General features: G+C 44.1%; 1 protein-coding gene across 3 annotated transcripts in view; it reads left to right on the top strand.

Moving 5' to 3' along the window:
- LOC120918542 (ficolin-2-like) overlaps positions 1 to 23,847 on the top strand; it is a 38,853-nt gene extending 15,006 nt beyond the window's left edge. Inside the window, exons 5-10 of one of the 3 annotated variants that reach the window (XM_040330174.1) lie at positions 7,554 to 7,589; positions 13,194 to 13,229; positions 18,474 to 18,598; positions 22,483 to 22,612; positions 22,705 to 22,839; positions 22,964 to 23,847. In XM_040330174.1, coding sequence (XP_040186108.1) covers positions 7,554 to 7,589; positions 13,194 to 13,229; positions 18,474 to 18,598; positions 22,483 to 22,612; positions 22,705 to 22,839; positions 22,964 to 23,211 — 710 coding nt within the window. In that variant the 3' untranslated portion in view covers positions 23,212 to 23,847. Of the gene's footprint in view, positions 1 to 7,553; positions 7,590 to 13,193; positions 13,230 to 18,470; positions 18,599 to 22,482; positions 22,613 to 22,704; positions 22,840 to 22,963 lie in introns of all 3 variants that reach the window. The other 2 variants (XM_040330173.1, XM_040330175.1) reach the window with 2 other exon arrangements.
- Positions 23,848 to 24,111: the final 264 nt, after the last annotated feature.

Genomic DNA, 24,111 nt, shown 5'->3' with positions numbered 1-24,111 from the left:
ACAAGCAGACTAAGCACATGGCTTACTGGAACCATGTTCTGTGGTCTGATGAGACCAAGATAAACTTATTTGGTTCAGATAGTGTCAATCGTGTGTGGCGGCAACCAGGTGAGGAGTACAAAGACAAGTGTGTCTTGCCTACAGTCAACAGTCAAGCATGGTGGTGGGAGTGTCATAGTCTGGGGCTGCATGAGTGCTGCCGGCACATGTGGAGCTACAGTGCATTGAAGGAACCATGAATGCCAACACGTACTGTGACATACTGAAGCAGAACATGATCCCCTCCCTTCAGAGACTGGGCCGCAGGGCAGAATTCCAGCATGATAACGACCCCAAACACACCTCCAAGATGACCACTGCCTTGCTAAAGAAGCTGAGACCTAAACCCTATTGAGCATCTGTGGGGCATCCTTAAACGAAAGTTGGAGGAGCGCAAGGTCTCGAACATCTACCAGCTCTGTGATGTCGTCATGGAGGAGTGGAAGATGACTCCAGTGGCAACCTGTAACGCTCTGGTGAATGCCATGCCCAAGAGGGTTAAGGCAGTGCTGGAAAATAATGGTGGCCACACAAAATATTGACACTTTGGACAATTTGACCTTAGGGGTGTACTCACTTTTGTTGCCAGCGGTTTAGACATTAATGGCTGTGTGTTGAGTTATTTTGAGGGGACAGCAAATGTACACTGTTATACAAGCTGTACACTCACTACTTTACATTGTAGCAAAGTGTAATTTCTTCAGTGTTGTCACATGAAAAGATAGAATAAAATATTTACAAAAATGTGAGGGGTGTACTCACTTTTGTGAGATACTGTAATAGAGTTGAGCGGACACCTGGATGTTCGGGTTCGGACCCGAACCCGGACTTTGAAAAAAAAGTTCGGGTTCGGGACCGAACCATTGAAGTCAATGGGGACCCGGACTTTTGACTACAAAAATGTCTCTAAACTAAGGGAAAGGGCTGGAGGGCTGCAAAATGGCAGCAAAATGTTGGGAAGAGCATGGCAAGTACTCTGAAAATAAATGTGGATAGGGAAATAACTCAAAATGGCATAAAAAAAATAAAAAATAAAAAAAAAATTAAAATTTTGCAAAATGTCGGGAAGAGCATGGCAAGTACTCTTAAAATAAATGTGGATAGGGAAATAACTCAAAATAATAAAAAAAAATCATTTTGGGAACAGCATGGCAAGTACTCTTAAAATAAATGTGGATAGGGAAATAACTCAAAATAACATAAAATAAAAATAAAAAATAAAATCATTTTGACCTAGGAGGACGAGGTCCATATGTATTAGGAGGTTGAGGTGGATGTGGCGGTGTAGGTGAAAGCGGCGGTGGAGAAGGAGGAGGAGGAGGAGGTAGCCAACACAGCAGGTTTTGGTTTTTAAAAAAGAGTGAGAAAGATCTAGGGTTGCTACCTCATCCCTTTAAACCAGAACACAGAGTAATTACACAGGTTCTTGGGCTAATTTACTGTCGATAAGGCACCAAGTGAGTTTAATTAGCAGCAACTTAATCAGCCAGAGAACCTGTGTAATTAATATGTTTTTGCTTTTAAAGGGATGAGATGGCAACCCTAGAAAGATCAGAAAAAAAACAATGGCTGGGTAAGGCCGGCCCGGTGTCTATTCTGCACAAGGTATGGACAAGTCCTGTGGGATCCATGCCTGGTTCATTTTAATGAACGTGAGCTTGTCCACATTGGCTCTGAACAGGCGGCTGCGCTTGTCTGTGATAACGCCCCCTGCCGTGCTAAATACACGTTCAGACAATACACTGGCCGCAGGGCAGGCCAGCACCTCCAAGGCGTAAAGGGCAAGCTCAGGCCATGTGCCCAATTTGGAGACCCAGAAGTTTAAGGGGGCATAGCCAACATTCAGTACGTGTAGGCGTGTGCACACATACTGCTCCACCATGTTGCTGAAATGCTGCCTCCTGCTAAAACGTTCCATATCAGCTGGTGGTGCTGTTTGTTGTGGCGTGCTAACTAAGCTTTTCCACATTTTGGCCATGCTAACCCTGCCTTCTGAGGTGCTGGCGGTGCCCCTGCTGCGTTGGCGACCTCTTCCTCCTCCTCTGCCTTCGCCTTCTGCTTCCACTGTGCCCCCGCTGCCAGGTGGGAATTGCAGTTATTGGTGGTAAAGTGGTTCTGTTCCGCAGTGCGACTCACGCGTGCGTGCTGCAGCTGGAACTCCACTATCGCCTGCTGCTGCTCGCACAGTCTGGCCAGCATGTGCAAGCTGGAGTTCCACCTTGTGGGCACATCACATATGAGGCGGTGAGCGGGAAGGCCGAAGTTACGCTGCAGCGCTGCCAGGCGAGCAGCAGCAGGGTGAGAACGCGGAAAGTGCGCACAGACGGCCCACACTTTCTGCAGCAGCTTTCTGCGGCATATCGGGGTAAGTTTTCAGGAAACTCTGCACCACCAAATTCAGCACATGCGCCAGGCAAGGGATGTGCGTCAAACCGGCTAGGCCCAGAGCTGCTACGAGATTTTGCCTGTTATCGCACACCACCAGGCCCGGCTTGAGGCTCACTGACGCCAACCACTCATCGGTCTGTTGTTCCATGTCCCTCCACAACTCCTGCGCGGTATGTGTGGTTTTTCCCCCAAACAGGAAAGTTTTAAAACTGCCTGCTGGCGTTTACCCATGTGCTGAAGTTGGTGGTGAATTTGTTACGCTGACTGGATGAGGAGGCGGTAGAGGATGAGGAAGCGGAGTAGAAGGAGTTAGGAACAGGAGGCAAACTGAAGCGCCCTGCAATCCTCGGTGGTGGAAGGACATGCGCCAAACTGCTATCCGCCTCAGGCCGCTGTTAGGGAGATATAACGTCCCTGACCGTGCTTACTGGTCCATGTATCCGTAGTTAGGTGGACCTTGGCACAGATGGCGTTGCGCAGTGCACACCTGATTTTGTCCCCAACTTGGTTGTGCAGGGAAGGGATGGCTCGCCTGGAAAAGTAGTGGCTGCTGGGCACAACGTACTGTGGGACAGCAAATGCCATCAGGCTTTTAAAACTCTGCGTCTCCACCAGACGGAATGACATTATTTCAAAGGCCAGTAATTTAGAAATGCGGGCATTCAGGGCCAGGGATCGTGGGTGGGTAGAGGGGTACTTCCTCTTACGCTCCAGTGTTTGGGAGATGGAGAGCCGAATGCTTCCATGGGACATTGTGGAGATGTTTGGTGAACCAGGTGGTAGTGTTGCTTGCCGGTCCTCTAATTGAGGGGTGGCAGGTAGCACTGTCACTACGGAGGTGGATGAAGAGGCAGAGAGGCCCTTGACTGATGCAGAAGAGGAAGCAGGGGGAGCCAGAGACCTTTCTTGGTTTTTGAGGTGTCTACTCCACTGCAGCTCGTGCTTTGCACTTAGATGCCTGGTCATGCAGGTTGTGCTCAGGTTGAGAACGTTTATGCCTCGCTTCAGGCTCTGATTGCACAACGTGCAAACCACGCGTGTCTTGTCATCAGCACATTGTGTGAAGAACTGCCACGCTAGGGAACTCCTTGGACCTGGCTTTGGTGTGCTCGGTCCCTTGCTGCGTTGGGCAGTAGCAGGCGTACTGTCTAGGGGACGGACGCTCTGCTTTGGCACCCTGCTCCCTCTTCTGCTGTGCTGGTGGCTCTGTGCGACCACCGCCTCTTCCTCCGAACTACACGGGTCACCTGCATGAGGTTGATTCCATGTCGGGTCGAGGACCTCATCGTCCTCCACATGATCTTCCACCCAGTCTTCACCACTGCCCTCCTTGTCGGTCTGCACAATTTCAAAAGCACCAGCAGTTGGCAACTGTGTTTCATCATCATCCAAGACATGCTGTGATGGTCCCCCCATGTACTCATCTTGAAATATAAGTGGTTGGGCATCGGTGCACTCAATCTCTTCCCCTTCTGGGGCTGGGCTAGGTGGATTGCCCTGGGAACACATGCTAACAGACTCATCAAAAAGAAGAAGAGACTGCTGCATGCTTTGGGGCTCAGACTGCTTGGCTGATTTGCAAGGGGGTGAGGTGAAAGACTGATGGTGGACATCGGCTGCAGGCGCCAACTCTGAACTTTCAGCACAAGACTGGTTGGAAAACAATGTGAAGGAACTGGAGGCACTGTCAGCAACCCAATCTACTACCGCCTGTTCTGCTCCTGGCCTCAACATTCGTAGAGCTGGATTAGGCCCGACCAAATACCGCTGCAGGCTCTGTCGGCTACTCGCACCTGAGAAAGGTGTTTCACTTGTGCGTGTAGCTGGCACAGATCGACCACGTCCTCTCCCTGTAACAGGAGCTCCACCAGCAGCACCACGACCGCAGCCACGTCCCTTATTTGACGTTTTCCTCATATTTCTCAAATTTTAAATACAAAAATAGTGTAGTATGGTGAAATAGGCAGAGATTCACCTATATATTTCTCAAATTTAGGGTCTTGCCCTAATTTTGAGAAATTTTTAATACAAAAATAGTGTAAGCTGGTGAAATAGGCAGAGATTCACCTATATATTTCTCTACCTATAGCAATAAGCAGGAAGCCAGCCCTAAACAATGTACTGCACAGACAGTATATGACAGGGGACAGGTAGAGTGTGCTGGTGAAATTGGCAGAGATTCACCTATATATTTCTCTACCTAGAGCAAGAAGCAGGTAACCCAGCCCTAAACAATTGTACTGCACAGACCGTATATGACAGGGGACAGGTAGAGTGTGCTGATGAAATGGGCAGAGATTCACCTATATATTTCTCTACCTATACCAAGAAGCAGGTAACCCAGCCCTAAACAATGTACTATATGAAGCAGATGTCACAGAAATCAAGAGTGCTGGTTTAGATTTCTGAAGCAGCATACACCTTACTGACACTGTCCCTCAAAATCCGGAGCCTGTCCCTACCATAGCTACACCAGACTGACGAGCGGCCCATAAACCATAAGATAATAATGATGTCAAAGAAATAAATAGTGCTTGGTTATATTTCTGAAGCAGGATCAAACCTCACTGACACTGTCCCTAAGAATCATTCAACAGCCTCTCCCTATCATAACTAGAGCAGAGTTCAATGAATAAAGAATGCTTGTTTAGATGTATGAAGCAGGATCAAACCTCACTGACACTGTCCCTAAGAATCATTCAGCAGCCTCTCCCTGTCATAACTAGAGCGGAGTTCTATGAATAAAGAATGCTTGTTTAGATGTATGAAGCAGGATCAAACCTCACTGACACTGTCCCTAAGCAGCAGAATCAGCAGCCTTTCCCTATCATAACTAAATCAGAGTGACGATCTGTGCTGTGTGCCTCTATCTAATATAGAGGCTGGTCACATGCTGGGTCACATGCTGCACTGGCCAATCACAGCCATGCCATAAGTAGGCATGACTGTGATCAGTTCCCAGTCACAGTAGTAAAACGAATGGCGATTGGCTGCCGTGCAGCGCGCCAAAACATACCCGAACTCCGAACCCGGACTTTTTCCAATTATTCGGGTTCGGGAGCAAAAAAAAACCAAAGTCCGTACCGAACCCGAACTTTACAGTTCGGGTTCGCTCAACCCTACCCTTAACCACATGAAATTTAACATTTCCTTTCAAACATCTTTATAATTTTATACAATAAAAGTTTTACAGACATTTCAGACCATCATAAAACATGAACCGTATTTGCGAAAACGTACTGGGAATTTAACATACTGTATTGTAAAATATGTGTCAGGGCTGCGAACTCAGATGGTGCCACTTGTTGCACGAGCACTCAGGGTAAGTTAATGAAGGGTAGCGCTACACAAGAAGAGTTAAGAAGAATGTACAAAGAAAAAAAAGAGAAGAGAAAGAAGAAAAGAAGCTGCTCCTTTCAGCCAGGGTACCGGTCCAGTTCCACCATGCTTAATTATGGAACCTATACAGGGGATTGTCTATATTACATCCCGGGGTACCAAATATGTTAAAATCTGGTTTGCTTGTTTTGTAAAATACTTGCTATCTTTTTATGTAGCATTATCCAGGAAATCTTTTTTGGTATTTACTATAGATGATTTCAATGGTTTGGCAATGGACATTTTTGCTGCTAAGAAAATATATATAAAAAAAAAAAATGAGTGTCTGAGTATGTCTAGGGACCAGATGTGTCTGGTCTGCAATACATTCATTCAGGAGGGCTTGTAAGGGGTACCATTTCCTGTAGAGCCATTCAGTGGCACCCTTCCTAGAGGGTTATGTAAGGAAGTGGGAGAAGTTCAGGCAGGGAGGTTGACTCTGGAGCTGGCCACCATAGGACTTGGTGGGGCCTTATCTACAGATATGAAAAGAAAAAAAAAACAGGGAGGGGTGGGAAACAGTGCAAGATGCATATAATGTAGTAGTTAAAACATTCTAACTAGGGATGCACCGTAATTTCGGCGGCCAAAACATATCGGCCGAACATGGTATTTTCAGCATATTGACAAAAGAAAAAAGCGCTGATAAGGCGCAGACAATTGCGCATGCTTAGTAACGGTGGCTGTGCCGCCGGCTGCCGCCCATTGCGGGGTGTCATCAAGGTACTGTCCTCCCCTTTCTCTTCCTCTCCCTGCAGAGTGGCGATCTCCCTGTGTCAGTGAGCTGAATTGCCTGGACAATGTCCCGCCTCATGTGATAGACAACACACTGATCCAATGGTGGGACATTGAATCAGTGTGATGTAATCACAGGAGGCGGGACAATGTTATTTCGGCCCGGGCCATTCAAATTCAGGTCCGTGACACAGCGGAAGATCGCCACTCTGATCCGGGCACAGGCAGGCTGCATCCACAGGCACTGGTGAGGCTGCATCTTATGGGCACAGGCAGGCTGCATCCCACAGGCACTGGCAAGGCTGCATTTGATGCACACTGGTGAGACTGCATTGATGTCTTGTATCATGTCTGCAGTCTCTGACCATCTCCTGCATCATGTCTGCTAGAGGTACACCAAATGGAAATTTTGCCAATTCTATTAGCAGTGTGTTTAAGTTTAAGTAAGAGATTGCAGACATGATACAAGAGATGGTTAGAGACTGTATTTTTCTTGAGCTTTTCTTGCACTAAAAGGTGACAATAATGACCAACAATAAATTCATATTAATTTAAATTGATGATATTAATTAAAAAGTCAAATATAATATAAAAATATAAAAATAAAAACAGAATTTCGGCAACCCCACACCATTAAAGTTCATGTGCATGTAAAGGCAGGTGTCCCAATATTTTTGGTAATTTAGTTGCATATGTTGTACTATACATAGTTTTGTATGTATTTTGTGGCCATGTATTTTTTTTCTCCAAGCCCTGTGAATCGAAGCATGAGGAGGTTGAGGAAGGAGAACCTGCATGGTGGGAAAGTCTCTCCTCTTTAGCAAAGGACTAACAGAGGGAATTGTTAGAATATAAGTGGACAACTGGATGCTTTCTTTATGGTCTCCTCCTGTCTGGTTTTTCTTCAGGTGACTAAAGTGTCCATCATCATATGGTGTCAAAAACGTCATCAATATCTAGTATGTTTATTCTGTGCATATAATAGCAAATTGTATCTTCTTTTTTTGTGATAGGTGCCAAAGGTGAGAAAGGAGTACAAGGATACAAAGGTGAGTGCAGGTACATCTGTTGGGGTCTGTATGAATAAACTTAAGGCAGGCATGCACTAAGACAGGGGTAGGCATCCTTGGCACTGTGGTAAAACTACAAATCCCATCATGCCTCTGCCTCTAGGTGTCATGCCTAATGTAGCACTACCCCAGAAAGAGCTGCTGGTTTGTTTTTTGGTGGCATGTTACCTCTATTTCTTTGCCGTCTAGAGTATTAGATGAGAGTTGATGTCCACACTTTAGACTTCTTTTCTTTGCTTTATTTGCTGAACTAGCCTAGCAGCCAGGATGACGCATGGAAATTGCTAAAGTCTCTGCCACAGACCTTCCCACAGATGGAGACATTTGAAAAAATCATACAGTCTGAGTCAACTAACTCTCAGACTACCCTCTAAATTTTAAGCAGTGCCGGCTAAAAAGTAGCAGGCCACTACACTAATATTGTCAGGGTCTTGCAATGTCTCATGGGACTTGCCAATTGCCTACCCCTACACTAAGGTGTAAAAAAAAACACAGATCCTTGAGCGCTAAAAACTGTGGATCGTACAATGGTGTATGGCAACCAGAAAGATATAACTTACCAGGACCAGTGCAGCTGATCGAAGACATATGGAAAGATGTGGCATGTAGAAAGGATATTGGTGGACAGCACTCAATAAGCTGGATGTAGAAACTGTGAAAAGGTCAATAGGGACATAAATAAAGGCAATGTTTTTATTCCATCAGTAAACAAGGTAATAGATAAAAAAAGTTAAAATAAAAATAGCCAACACTACCACTTAGATCCCACGGGCGTTGAAGGGTTAACACCATCTGGAGAGCCAGTTGGTGGAGCATGAGGGAGTGCCAATGTCCATGCTATTGAGGATGGAAACCTGGTCTGGGGTCCTGATGGCCAGAGTCAGAGACACAGGTTTGTGTGGTAGATGACACTGCTGTGGGTTGTGAGGTGGTATGTTGCAATTGAGGACCCCGCTGGAATCCAGTTACACTGCTTTGACTGATGGTCACCAGCTCTCTGCTCAGGGAGCTGTGAGAACTGAGCGATCGGTTCCTTTCTTTCAGGTGTCGAAACGTGCCTTGTCTGGATCTCTAGACAGGAGGCTTGCATCCGGTGGTTAGGAGTGACAGGCATGATGTGGAGCAGGGCTGTGCCAGAAGTGCAGCATTTTTAATGACTGGCTAGACAGCCAGACATTCTGGTGCTCCATGTGAGTCAGATCCATGCAGAAGCTGATTTGCGACATCAAATTTGATTTCCTTCGGCTCCGCACGGTCTTCCCAGACATGATTGTCCTTTGGTCAGACATTGTTACCCGTGCACAATAGAAAAGGAAAGATGGCGCAAAGATAGGTGCAAATACTGCGCTATGAAACAAATGGCATAGAACAGCAGAATGTACATACAGTACAAATAATTAAAAAATAATATACATAAGATATAACGTTGTCTGTAATGATGATCATAATTGATGAACCTGAAGAGAAAGTCCCGCTATAAAACAAAGAGTCCATATATAAATATAAAGATAAAAACAGCACCACTGATGACAGCTACCTTAAGACTGAAGCAGACTCTGAAAGGCAAGATAAGACACGATAAGGTGCGCCTACTAAGTGCAGTATGTTTAAAATAAACAATGATTTATTAGTGTAATCAGCCAAATAGCTACTCACATGATAGTTGTGAGAAACAAGCATGGGTATCTCCAGGGGCGTTGCTAGGTGGCAGAAAGACCAGGGGCTTCAGCTGGACCGTGACCTACCTGACCTACATACACTGACGGTAGTGACCTACATACACTGACCTACATACACTGATGGTAGTGACTTACATACACTGACCTACATACACTGATGGTAGTGACTTACATACACTGACCTACATACACTGACGGTAGTGACCTACATACACTGACGGTAGTGACCTACATGCACTGACCTACATACAATGACCTACCTGACCTACATACACTGATGGTAGTGACTTACATACACTGACCCACATACACTGACGGTATTGACCTACATGCACTGACCTACATACACTGACCTACCTGACCTACATACATTGACAGTAGTGACCTACATACACTGACCTACCTGACCTACATACACTGACGGTAGTGACCTACATACACTGACCTACATACACTGACGGTAGTGGCCTATATACACTGACCTACAATGACCTACCTACACTGACTTACCTACACTGACGGTAGTGACCTATATACACTGACCTACCTACACTGACCTACATACACTGACATTTACATACACATTACACTGTCTGACCTACCTTAGCTCAGCGGTGTCACAGCATGCACAGGCAGGCCAGGCAGTCAGTCATTCTGTCAGAGGAAGAGAGGAGGAGGAGAGCCGAGGAGCCTGGAGGGTAGGAGAGCCAAGGAGCTGCCCTGGAGGAGAGCTGCCCACCCTAGCGGGAATGTGGCGCGGCGACCGCATTGTAATTCCCGCCTTCTGGAGCCTGCAGCGCATATGATGGACGTCACACGTCCCGCGGTCGCGACATTGGACCAGTGGGACATCCATCATAGGCGTTGCACAGGCTCCAGAAGGCGGGACCTGCTATGGCACTCGGCAAGCTGGCAGGACTCGGCCTCACTTGGCCGCATTGGGCCACACTCAGCCACATTCGGCGGCGCTCTGGATCAGATCCGTCCCGGCGTTTTCCGCTCGCTCGGGCTAACAATGGAGCCCTGCCATTATTAGACTCGGGGCTTTTCAGGGTCACATTTGGGGCTTCAGCCCCCCCTAGCCACCTCCTCCCAACACCCCTGGGTATCTCTATACGGGATATGCGGCCACTGTATAGTCTGTGAATCCATTCAGAGTGTGGTCCCAGTGGGCTGCAGCAATTCGGATGCAGGATGATCAGGAAGATGGAGCCGGCTGGCCTGAATACTGCTCGACGGCGACGTGCGTACCAGCGTGGAACGTACTCGGAACAATCCGGAAATGGAAGTGACGCCGGGGTGTGTCAGATGGCGCGATTCAAAGCTTCTGCTTTTTCCTCAGATCTACTATTATTACCCATACAACCTCACGCTTTGCCAGGTTGGTTGAGCGGCTCAACAAAGCCTGCATAAAAATTAATAAGGAGGCGGGCAGATTTGTCATAATGGGGGGTTAATAATCCAGCACCTAGAATTTGAGGTGGATACGTGTGCATCTCAGCACCATAGGGATAGGTTTATGGTTTCTTGGGTTCCAGGATGGAATAGAGAGAGCTTTGAGACTGTGGAGGTGCACTCAAGGGTAAGGGCTTACCCTTGTGTGCTGTGGCATTTTTGTTGGTCTTTGCTGGTGAGGGAAAATGTAGGGACCCATCGGTGGTATGTGTTCCTATGGTGCATTCCAGTTAATGACAGTTTAACTGGAATATGGAAATTGGTTGTACTGCGGGTAGTGTGTCGTCTCCGAGCCGGTGTGTTGCGGCTGGAGGCCTATTAGGATAAAGGTCCCGAAGTGTATAATGGAACATATTCTTGGGGAGCATGAAAGACCAACAGGCTTAGAGACTGACGTTTCTGTTTTAAGAAATGTTTTTCTCCTGTGTTAATAAAAAGTCTGCTATGGCCATTTTCACTTCACTTCACATTAAAAACAGTTGCACTTACAAGAAGTTGTATAATACATGCATGAATAAGCTGGCCGGCTCAAATGCGGTGATGTCAGCACGTCGCTCCTCCCGACGCGTTTCTTCATTTTATCAGCAAGGCTTCTTTTAGAAGCAGACTCAGACTGATGGCTAAAATTGACTTTTCTTAGGTTTTTCAGAAAGGTTTACATAGTCATCAAGCTGGCATATAAGTGACTCAATCCTCCTGTCCTGGGAAATACATGCATCTTTATGTAAGGATAAAGTGACAAAGCATGTCAGTAGGAGCCATGAGCCGACGTCACCGCGTTAGCGCAGGTCCCGGAAGGACGTGCTGTTTAGGTGAGCTGACCAGCTTATACATGCATGTTTTTTTACAACTTCTTGTAAGTGCAATTGTTTTCATACCATTATTAAATGTTAAAGATTTTACACTATGGAAGCCTTATCTTTTTTGGGGTACCAATATGACCGAGCTTTCCCTTGAGTGGCAGTTGCTTTTCAGCTGGATTCCTCTTTATGAACAAAGGCCTTGGCTGGGTGTAATAGCCACAAGCGGGAAACACCTTCTGTGATAGAAGGTCATGAGGAGCTGGTAAGAGGGCATTTAATGAGGTGGAGGCTTTTTTTCTGGAAATCACACATCATTCTGGTGGATGGTGCAAATTTATTTTGGAACTAATTTATATTTTTTATGAGCGCAACTTTATAGGAGAAAGCTGGCTACATCTGCATGCCTGTGGGGTGTTTGGCTCTCATGCCCCAACTCTACTAAGGCTCTAGCCATCCTGGCCCTCATATTGGCCCTAGCTCCACCAATTACATAATTACAGGAAGGCTTTCTCTAAAAGGGGACCTAACACCCAATTACACAATTAAGCACTAGCAAGAGTGCGAAACTAGTCGGCTGTCCTGGTTTATGGTTGTGGTGATTATGCATGTTCCTGCTTGAAAAATAAAAGACAACTTTTTTGAAAAGTTATTTCGGAGTGCGGCTGTCCATCTCCTTCCTCCTATTGCTACTACACAATTCCCTCTGCTATACTATTTTGGTAACAGAGCTATTTAGTGTCAGACTGGCTAACTACCTTTTTAGGTCTTACATTTTCCATGGAAGTGCCATATTATTGACATTGAATACAGCATTTCACTTGTGGTTCACAGTTCAGACAGTCTAAAGGGCATAGGTGTGCACAGCCTATTGCATTAGTGTGTGCACCCCAAAGCTCCAACACATATGCATTTGACATATTTACCGGCCTCCTCCCTGCTCTCCATCCTAAAACAATGGGAGGAAGGGGGAGCAAGGGAGCACATGGGGGACCCGGACAACAGAAGGAAGAGGAACAGGGAAAGGAGGGGTGGCATATATTAGTACAGACCCCCTATATTTTCCTCCTGTGGCAGCTGAATGTTGACAAAGGGGAAAGGAGGAGAAGCCTACTTTCAGTTGCTGCAGGAGGAAAATACAAATCTGTTCCACTAAATTCCACCCCGCCGCCTCTCTTGTCCAGGTTCTGAGGACCGGCAAGGAAGGATTGCGGTTTACCTGTCACCTGCCCACCATTGACAGGTTGCCAACCCCAGGATTAGGGTGTGCCCATGCATACGCCTATGCTAAAGGGGTCCACAAAGCTCTGCACATACACTGGAAGTAACATGTCTGAAGGATCTCATACTATACTGTCAGTTACAGTAGCATAAAGCTGAACTTCAGGTGCGTTCAAGGAGTACTTTCTAGTTAAAGTGAGGACACGGTGCTAATTTCTCATTACATTAGGCTGATGCTGGCTCTCATGTATGTCTAACTCAAGCTAAATCTGCCCCTGCGGGCCTGTCAGAGCCATCTTTAACATATTGACATTACGCAATAAGATGCCCATGGCACATCTGTGTTAATTGTCATTGGTTAGCGATTACAACGATGCTCTATTTTTTATATTTGCTCCCTGTATTCATTACATTGGTTTTATATTTAGGGGAAGAAGGAGATTCAGAATGCCAGGATACATATGGTGAGTAAACTCAACGAGTCTGAGAACTAGCAATCATGTGTAGCCATGTGGATACCTTCAAGGCATGCCAGAGTAAGGGATTGGGCATAATTAAAGTGGCATTAAACCCCAAAGCAAACATTTGTTATATTTCAGTTTACTAATTCTCATGCCTCGTAAACATGATCGGATTTTACGGCGGCGCTTTACGATCAATTTCACGTCACTATTCGGCCGCTAGCGGGGGGGGGGGGGCGGTTTTACTAGCGCTTTGCCGTCGGTATAGCTGCAATACCCATTGATTTCAATGGGCAGGAGCGGTGGAGGAGCGGTATACACACCTCTCCAAAGATGCTGCTAGCAGGAATTTTTTTTACCGTTCCAGTGTGAAAGCCCTCAGGCTTTCATTTTGAAGATACGGCAGCAGCTGTTTCAGGGCGCTTTGCAGGCACTATTTTTAGCGTTATAGCACCTGCAAAGTGCCCCAGTGTGAAAGGGTTTTACTGGCCAGATCACCAAGTGAAAACTAAGGGGGGGGGGGGAATTGATAAGCTACAACATATTACATTTTGGTTCTGGGTTTAAAGTGATTTAAAAAAAATAGCAAACATATTATACTTAAAGCGGTTGTAAAGAAAAAAAATAAATAACAAACATGTTATACTTACCTCCACTGTGCACAGAGTGGCCCCGATCCACGTCTTCTGGGGTCCCTCGGCGGCTGTCTCTGGTCCTCCCCGCAAGAACTCCACACATTCATGCGAGCGAGCTTGCATGGTGTGGAGTCCTTGCTGGCACGCTCCCGTGATAAAGCAAGAGGCTATAGCTGCTCACTGTATCACTCGGCCCCGCCCCCGGCGCGCAGCATCATTGGATGTGATTGACAGCAGCGCCAGCCAATGACTGCGCTGCTTTCAATTCATCAGCTCTAGCCAGTCAACGGGCAGGCTGAGCGGCAAAGAGGATGTCGGGGGCCAAGCGCGGGACTTTCGAGGGACCAGGTAAGTATAATGGGGGGCGGGGGGGGGGCGGCATTGCCTGAAGTTTTTCCACCTTTTCCACATAGGATGCATTAAGGTGAATTTTTTTTTACCTTTACAACCCCTTTAACTGCTCTGTATAATGATTTTGCACAGAGTGGCTCCTCACCTTTTTTTTGGGGTCCCCCACCAGAGCTCTCTGCTCCTCCTTATCACGTACCTGACTAGAGGCTGAGGTGACAAGAGGGCTCCCCTTGAGGCTAACTGCAGAGTACCTCTGAAGGTGGTGACAGAGGGTGCTATGCCCAAAGATGCATGGGTTGCCTGAGGCTGGGTTCACACTGTGTGCAGACGCGGCTCACAGCAGTGGTCTGGTGCGTCCCTGTTCTCTGTTTAAGAGACAAATCAGGCCAACATTTTTGCTTGAATTCGGACCTGAAAATGAGTCAAAGAAGCACAGGAACCCTGTGCAATGCCATCCGCGGCCGCCCCAGGGAGATGTGTGAATCGGCTCCATTGAGAGCAGGCCACAGTCTCCTGTCATGCGAATTGGATGCAGAGAACCCCACATCCAATTCACATCAATGTGAACCCAGTTTCCCTGTTGATCCAGGGAAAATCTGATTGCCTCTTGGGGGATCAGGAATTTTTTCCTCTGCTGTAGCAAATTGGGGCATGGTCTGATGGGGTTTTCGTCTTCCTCTGGATCAACTGTGGGTATAGAAGTGTCAGGTGGACCTGAACCACCTGACACTGGACCTGAACAGTCCACATGTTTGAAAGGGCCCTAGACACAGCATTTGATCAAGATCAGGCTAAGGTAAGTATTTAAGGTGGGGCTGGGAGAGCATTTAGGTATAAAACCTTTTACTTTTCCAACCAAGGCAAGGTATTCGCTTTGATAAAAGAGTGCTTTGGATTACAAGCATGTTTCTGGAATGCTCTAAGAAGAAAAATGTTACTGCGCTGATCTAATTATCCAGAGGTATTTAATCTCTGGGAATATGGACATAAGTGAAATATCAGGGCCACAATGTACCCAATCTTAAGTGTGAATAACCTGAATACAAACAATAAAAAATATAAGAAATATATGAGACATACAAATGTGACACAGTGATTTCAAACTTAAATCATATATCTAGATCAGTGTGTCAGCATACAATCCATATGCCACAGTGCTTCTATGAGAAAAATGGCTGTTGCTGCTACTGACCAACCAAATAGTGAAAACAATACGAAAGATATTACAAAAAAATATATTATATATATATATATGTGTGTGTAAAAACCCAATATGCGGTACGCCAACTGCACCGTGAGTTGTCCAATAACCAATATTGGAACAAAATAAAATAAATATCAATAAAAGTGAAATAATTATCAAACAACCATACAAATGTGCAATGTGCTGGCTGCACTTAAAAATAGTCCAAATGGCAGGCAATCTTGCTCTTATACAATAGGTTCCAGCAAACACAAGGTTCAATGTTGGTAATGCTGTATACAGGAAAGTGCCGCTATCTCTTCCACCCGACAAAGATGTGCCACCATCACCAATGGTTAAAATCAACACTCACCAGACCCCAGATATTATTAGGCTCCAAAGTGGTGTCTTTTCTTTGTCGGTCAGTGGGTGTTGCCTCCTTTTCCCTTTTACAAGGTGTCATCAATTCCTCAAAAACAAGGGGCTCATCATGGTGTAGTATATTAAAATATGTATTTATTTAAAAAAGGTAAAAAAATATAACACTTACAATATAAAGTGCCTCTGACCGGCACTGAGTGTCTTTGGCAGTGTCAACCGTTAAAAGCCGCTGACCAGCATTTAAGTGGCGTCCTAAGAGGTGTGCTTGCCCCGCTGTGCTCCGCATGTATTGCTACAAGGGGTCCGTGCGCGCTGGTGTGCTGCACCCTCAATGTGTGTGTCCAAACAGCCTCTACGCGTTTCGCTAGTTGCGTCGTCAGGAGAGCTCTCCTGACGACGCAACTAGCGAAACGCGTAGAGGCTGTTTGGACACACACATTGAGGGTGCAGCACACCAGCGCGCACGGACCCCTTGTAGCAATACATGCGGAGCACAGCGGGGCAAGCACACCTCTTAGGACGCCACTTAAATGCTGGTCAGCGGCTTTTAACGGTTGACACTGCCAAAGACACTCAGTGCCGGTCAGAGGCACTTTATATTGTAAGTGTTATATTTTTTTACCTTTTTTAAATAAATACATATTTTAATATACTACACCATGATGAGCCCCTTGTTTTTGAGGAATTGATGACACCTTGTAAAAGGGAAAAGGAGGCAACACCCACTGACCGACAAAGAAAAGACACCACTTTGGAGCCTAATAATATCTGGGGTCTGGTGAGTGTTGATTTTAACCATTGGTGATGGTGGCACATCTTTGTCGGGTGGAAGAGATAGCGGCACTTTCCTGTATACAGCATTACCAACATTGAACCTTGTGTTTGCTGGAACCTATTGTATAAGAGCAAGATTGCCTGCCATTTGGACTATTTTTAAGTGCAGCCAGCACATTGCACATTTGTATGGTTGTTTGATAATTATTTCACTTTTATTGATATTTATTTTATTTTGTTCCAATATTGGTTATTGGACAACTCACGGTGCAGTTGGCGTACCGCATATTGGGTTTTTACACACACATATATATATATATAATATATTTTTTTGTAATATCTTTCGTATTGTTTTCACTATTTGGTTGGTCAGTAGCAGCAACAGCCATTTTTCTCATAGAAGCACTGTGGCATATGGATTGTATGCTGACACACTGATCTAGATATATGATTTAAGTTTGAAATCACTGTGTCACATTTGTATGTCTCATATATTTCTTATATTTTTTATTGTTTGTATTCAGGTTATTCACACTTAAGATTGGGTACATTGTGGCCCTGATATTTCACTTATGTCCATATTCCCAGAGATTAAATACCTCTGGATAATTAGATCAGCGCAGTAACATTTTTCTTCTTAGAGCACTATTGACCCCCACTAAGGGCACACAGTACTGCAGCAGATCACAGTTCACATTTATTTATTTATTTATTTTCTTTTGCGCCGGTGACACTCACAACCAATATGTTTCTGGAATGAATTATGCTCAGAGTGGAAGGAAAAAGTGTGGTAGAAAAAGGTGCACAAGCAAAAGGTATAACCGCAGCCTTGAGAGGATTGTGAAGCAAAGGCCATTCAAGAATATGGCAGAGATTCACAAGAAGTGGACTATGACTTGAGTCAGTGCTTCAAGAGCCACCACACACCGATGTATCGAGGACATTGGCTACAACTGTTGCATTCCTTGTGTCATGCCACTCCTGAACCAGAGACAACGTCAAAGGCGTCTTACTTGGACTATGGAGAAAAAAGACTGGACTGATACTCGGTGGTCTGAAGTCCTCTTTATGAAAGCAAATTTTGCATTTCATTTGGAAATCAAGGTCCCAGAGTCTGGAGGAAAAGTGGAGAGGCACAGAATCCAAGTTGCATGAGGTTCAGTGTGAATTTTCCACAGTCAGTGATGATTTGGGGAGCCGTGTCATCTGCTGGTGTTTTATCAAGTTCAAAGTCAGCGCAGCCGTCTACCAGGAATTTCTTAAGCACTTCATGCTTCCCTCTGCTGACCAGCTTTATGGAGATGATGATTTCATTTTCCTGAATGATTTGGCACCTGCCCACACTGCCAAAAGTACCAATACCTGGTTTAATAATCATGGTGTCGCTGTACTTGATTGGCCAGCAAACTCGCCTGACCTAAAGCCCATAGAGAATCTGTGAGGTATTGTCAAGAGGAAGATGAGAGACGCCAGACCCAACAATGCAGAAGAGCTGAAGGTCCCTATCAAAGCAACCTGGGCTTCCATAACACTCAGAAGTGCCACATGCTGATCGCCTCCATGCCACGCCACATTAATGCAGTAATGCAAAAGGAGCCCCGACCAAGTTATGAGTGCATACTATACTGTACATGGACATACTTTTCAGTAAGCCAACATTTTTGTATCAAATGTCTTATGTAATAATAACATTTTCTGGGATACAGAATTTGGGGTTTTCACTAGCTGTAAGCCATAATTATCAAAATTAAAAGAAAAATGCTTGAAATATATCACTCTGTGTGTAACACATCTATAAAAAATATACGAGTTTCACTTTTTAAATGAAATTACTGAAATAAATGAACTTAATTGATGATATTCAATTTTTTGGAGATGCACCTGTATGTATGGTTATACATGATGCATTGTTTCTTTCAGAAGCTAGAAGCTGTAAGGAGTTGCTTGGTAAGGGATTTATTCACAGCAACTGGTACATGATCTATCCAGATGGCAAGAGGTCCCTAAAAGTCTTGTGTGACATGGACACTGATGGAGGAGGCTGGATTGTGAGTCATCTGCCATGTAAATTATCCTATCTCCTGTATAAGTCAGTAGTAAATATGAGACAGAAAACCCCTTGTTTGGTAACACCATTATATAATAGACCCTTTTACATTATCACCAATTATTATCAGTCATTAACCCAGATAGTAAGCAATTGAGCTGCAAGTTTGAAAATGACTTGCTAAGCTATTGCTAAACTTGCCAGGCTTCACTAGTTTGTTGCACAATTGCAGCAAGTCCGCATTGCATGACTCCAGATCCACGTTCTTTGCAAACATTCTGCAAGTCTGCTGCAAGTTCTGGTTCAGTTATGTTGTACAATATTCATTCCACCACAGGGGGCACTGTGACTTGCAGAGCTCTTGCTGTAGACTCGCCACTGCTACTTTGCTCTTGCTAGAGATTTGCCACACAAATTTGCTACAAATTGGAAAAGTGTCAACTGGAACTTGTGATTCAAGTGCTCTGCAAGTGTATAACTTGCCAGTGAAAACGTGCAGCAAGTTACCAGACTTACAATTTAACACTGCCACCAATTTGTGGCAAGTTATCCTTTCTATATGGGAAGGCACCGCGGTCTCTTCATCAGGCTTAAAGGGTCACTAAAGGAAAAAAATGTTTTTGCTGAAATGACTGTTTACAGGGTTTAGAGACATAAAAGTTAACTGATTCCTTTTAAAAATGATTACAAATAGATAAAAATCAATCATATAATGTGCCTGCAGGTTAGTTTCACTTTTAAACTGGTTTCATGTTCCTGTGAACTAGAGAGACACACAGAACAAAAACAAACAAATCCAGGGCAGTGTTTTGTTTTTAAAATGAATCTGATTGGTTCTGTTAAGTTTTAGACACACAGTAATGACAGCTTAGACCACAGTGAAAAGCTCCCAGTACTATGGTTATAAGGAAACAGACAACCAGGAAGTGTGGAGATCAGAGCAGAATTACAGCAACTTCAAAGCAAAAACTAACAATAAGGACATGAAACCAGGACTGCAGTAAGGCAAAGGAAGCTATTTAGCTAAAAAAAAAAAATTCCTTTAGTGATCCTTTTACGTAACAAGGATTTATGATTGTGGTTTCTCATTGAGGAGCACGGCCCTTTTGTTTAGCTTACTGATATTCCCTGATCTTATTCTATAAGCAGAGCTGCTGTTAGAAATCATTCTGTCAGTCTACCTGTCAGAATCCCACCCCCCCAAAAAAATATTAAAAACAATATTTTAACAAACACAACATAATGTACAAAATCCCTGCTACATCTAAAAGATAAAACTGTATTGAGTTAATAAATAAAGCTCTGAGAATGAGGTTTTGGGGGACATTCACATGGGCTCTGTGGACTATACAGTGTGAATCAGCATTTTTTTATGTAGCTGGGGCTGTGTGCAAACATCCTATGTTATTCTTTGGGGATGTGTAAATACAGCTGTAGGTCCTAATTTGACAGGTATGTGAGTGCAGGTGTACAACCCCGAAAACAGAGTGAATTTGGGGCCACACACCTGCACACCTGTCAAATTATGTTTGTACAGCAACTGCATCCCCATAGAGTAATAGGCTGCTCCAGATGCACAAACAGACCACTCATTCACATTGTATGGAACAGAGAATCCATATGAACGAGCCCTTAATTTTTTTTAAATAATTTTTTAATAAAAAATATTTTTTTACAATTTCTTAAAACAGATCTGTGATGTCTCTCTTTTGAGACAGGGAAAGAGATTGAGGAAATAGATCCCCAATCCTTTCTCTACAGCCTCAGCTGCACTGCAGATGAATGAACAGGAACCACTCTGGACAGAGGCTCCCTAGTCATTTTACACACACAGTTTACTATGCTTCAGTTACGAATGAACATAGTGGAGGATTGGTACTAATGTTTTCATTCATAAAAAGAAGGGGCCAGTAAATAGGATATATTCCCCCCCCCCCCCCCCCGCTCTCCATCGTTAAAAGGATCCCCCTGTGTGCCTGCAGTAATCTATGGGAGGGACAGGAGGCACACAGGGGGGTCTAGGCAGCAGGGGAGAAGGGATCATTGGCAGGGAGGGTGATCGATGCAGTAGGGGGACCAATTCCCCTGTGGCTCCCCCTGCACCAGCTAAAAGCCAGAGGGTGGGAGAGGAGGCTAAGCCAGCTTTTAGCTACTGTAGGGGGAGCCACAGTGGGATTGGTTCCAGTAATTGCTCCCCCTCTGCACTGATTACCCTCCCTGACCATAATCCCCCTCCCCCGCCTTTCAGCTGTCCAGGCCCCCCTGTTGAACAGATGGGGCCCGAGCCCTATAGAGGAGGGCAGTACCCAATTATTGGCACCCCTAGATATAATATAAATGGAATTAAGCTGCGCTGCGCTAATGGTGTAGCATATAAATGTAGTCTATACCCGACATGAATAGTGATAATAAATACATATATAAAACAACCATAAAAGTGATTATAAGTTCTTGAAAAACTTAAATAAAGTGACATGTGCATACATGCATCTCAGTGCAAACCACATGTATAAAGTCCCAAAGGAAAAATTCAAAAGTATTCAATCTCCGTGCAGATTTCTAATGCCAGAAAAGAAAGTGCTGAAAGTGTCCAGGGAAATCGTGTCTGAGTAGCAGGATAGATGAAAGCCTCCACCTCCTATCTATATCCTGCTTACCAAATTGAATGGATCCCTAATGAAAGAGATCAGATACGCATGTGGCTCATCAGCCCTGTTGGTACTCAATCAATCCAGCAAGAAAGGGTCTTCACCTCTAAGTTCTCAATATAGCTCTCCTCTAAGTTCACAATACAGCTCTCCAGCAGATCGCCATGCGGACAATGTTCCAAAAGGAAAAAAGGATCGACATAGAGCAGTATTGCAAAACAAAAGATATTTATATATAATTTAGCTGGCCGGCTCTCTCATACCGCTCGTTCCTTCCGGATGGCAGTGAGGAAAACAAAATAGTGACGTCAGCACGCCGCTCCTCCCTACGCCGTTTCGTCCAATAGCAGACTTCCTCCAGCTGACGTCACTATTTTGTTTTCCTCACTGCCATCCGGAAGGAACGAGCGGTATGAGAGAGCCGGCCGGCTAAATTATATAACAAATGCCTACTGTTATTCTACCAAATGTGAGTGTGACTGACATTTTTATTAAATATCTTTTGTTTTGCAATACTGCTCTATGTCGATCCTTTTTTCCTTTTGGAACATTGTCCGCATGGCGATCTGCTGGAGAGCTGTATTGTGAACTTAGAGGAGAGCTATATTGAGAACTTGGAGGTGAAGACCCTTTCTTGCTGGATTGATTGAGTACCAACAGGGCTGATGAGCCACATGCGTATCTGATCTCTTTCATTAGGGATCCATTCAATTTGGTAAGCAGGATATAGATAGGAGGTGGAGGCTTTCGTCTATCCTGCTACTCAGACATGATTTCCCTGGACACTTTCAGCACTTTCTTTTCTGGCATTAGAAATCTGCACGGAGATTGAATACTTTTGAATTTTTCCTTTGGGACTTTATACATGTTGTTGGCACTGAGATGCATGTATGCACATGTCACTTTATTTAGGTTTTTCAAGAACTTATAATCACTTTTATGGTTGTTTTATATATGTATTTATTATCACTATTCATGTCGGGTATAGACTACATTTATATGCTACACCATTAGCGCAGCGCAGCTTAATTCCATTTATATTGTCTTTTGATGTTCTATCTAACATTTTTGGCTGCAGAAGCATTCACATGTTATTGATTTCAATATTATTTGTATTTGTGGTATTGTTTCACTATCTAGATTAATTAATTCCACAACATTACTGACCAGCGCAGTATCACCCCATTACACCCCTAGATATAAGCTCCAGGAAACATGATATCTTTTCTTGCTCTAGGTCTTCCAGAGACGTTGGGATGGATCCGTAAACTTCCACCGAGACTGGAAATCCTATAAGACTGGGTTTGGCAGCCGTTTAAATGACTTCTGGTTGGGAAATGATAATCTTCACTGGCTTACATCATCAGGTAATATAATATATAGAATAAAAAACTGAGAAGGAAACCCAGGAAACACAAAAATGATGTTTATTTGATGTACATAAATCTCTCCCTGGCAGGTACCTGGGAGTTGCGCATTGATTTACAGGACTTCCAACACACAAAGCAATTTGCCAAATACTCCTCATTCCAAGTCTTGTCTGAATCGGAGAAATACAAATTAGTTCTAGGACCCTTCACAAAAGGAAACGTAGGTGAGAGAGGACACTACTGGTCATAACCTGCATTTATTCAAACAGTAGTAGCTGCTATAATAACAACTATATAAATAGATATATATTTGTTAGAATTAATTTTTACTTTTTGTACTCTTCTCAGACGATGGCATGTCATATCACAACAACCAATTATTTTCAACTTACGATAAAGACAATGATCTATCTGGTGATAACTGTGCCATTACATATTCCGGAGGCTGGTGGTTTAGTAAATGCTATGATGCGAGTATGAATGGCGAGTACAAACTGTCGACACACAACATCAGCAACACTGGCATCAACTGGAAAATGGATAAAGGATTGAAATATTTCTACAAATATACAGAAATGAAAATAAGATCCCTTTAAATAGGAATAAAGTATACAGGCAGTCCCCGGGTTACATATAAGATAGATTCTGTAGGTTTGTACTTTGGATAGCATAGGGAAGGGTTGTAATGTTTGTTTTGCTCTCTGTGCCCCTGTTCAGAAGATTTCACCTCACTTATTGTCCCTGTCTCAATTGGATTTTGAAAATTTGGGGGTGTCTTGGAAACAAGGATTGTTGATACAGCTCCAGTGGAGACATCTTTTTCCCATAATAACTCTTACAGGAGTAAATTTCCCCTCCTAGGGGTAGATTTCCTCTCACTTCCTGTTGTCTTCCTCCATTTGTAAGGGTGAGTTGCAAGTCGGATGTTTGTAACTCTGGGACTGCCTGTATATCATTTTTATAGAAAACATAAATATCCTATAATAAGAAAACCATGTGCTGGTGAACCATTCCACTTAGTAAAAGTTGTAGCGTGGAACATACAAACAATTACAATTATCCAATGGTGGAAAACCTGCCGCATCTATAAAGAGTTTACAACAAAGTCACTCTGTATGGGTTCACAAATTCTAAAACACCAGTACTTTTTATACGTATATGTGATCTAACACCAACCTTAATAGTTTTATAAGTAAAGATTTCCTATACTATAAAAACTCAATTCACACCTATGCATTTTTTTAATGCTTTTTGCAGAAACAAACTACAGTACATTTAGCATAGTTTCCTATGGGACATGTTCACCTCTATGCATTTTTTCACCCGCTGCATTTTTGGAAAGGTCAGGTACTTTTTTTAAAGAAAAACGGTGCATTTTTGGTTCAATAGACTTCAATGCAGAAACAGCACAAAAGCATGTAGTGCTTTTTACAGCGATTGTGCTGTTTTTTAACCACTTCAGCTCCGGAAATTTTTTACCCCCTTCCTAACCAGAG

Source organism: Rana temporaria, chromosome 12 (genome assembly GCF_905171775.1).
Source record: "Rana temporaria chromosome 12, aRanTem1.1, whole genome shotgun sequence".
NCBI classification, from domain to species: Eukaryota; Metazoa; Chordata; class Amphibia; order Anura; family Ranidae; genus Rana; species Rana temporaria.
This window is presented reverse-complemented; position numbering and strand designations above follow the sequence as displayed.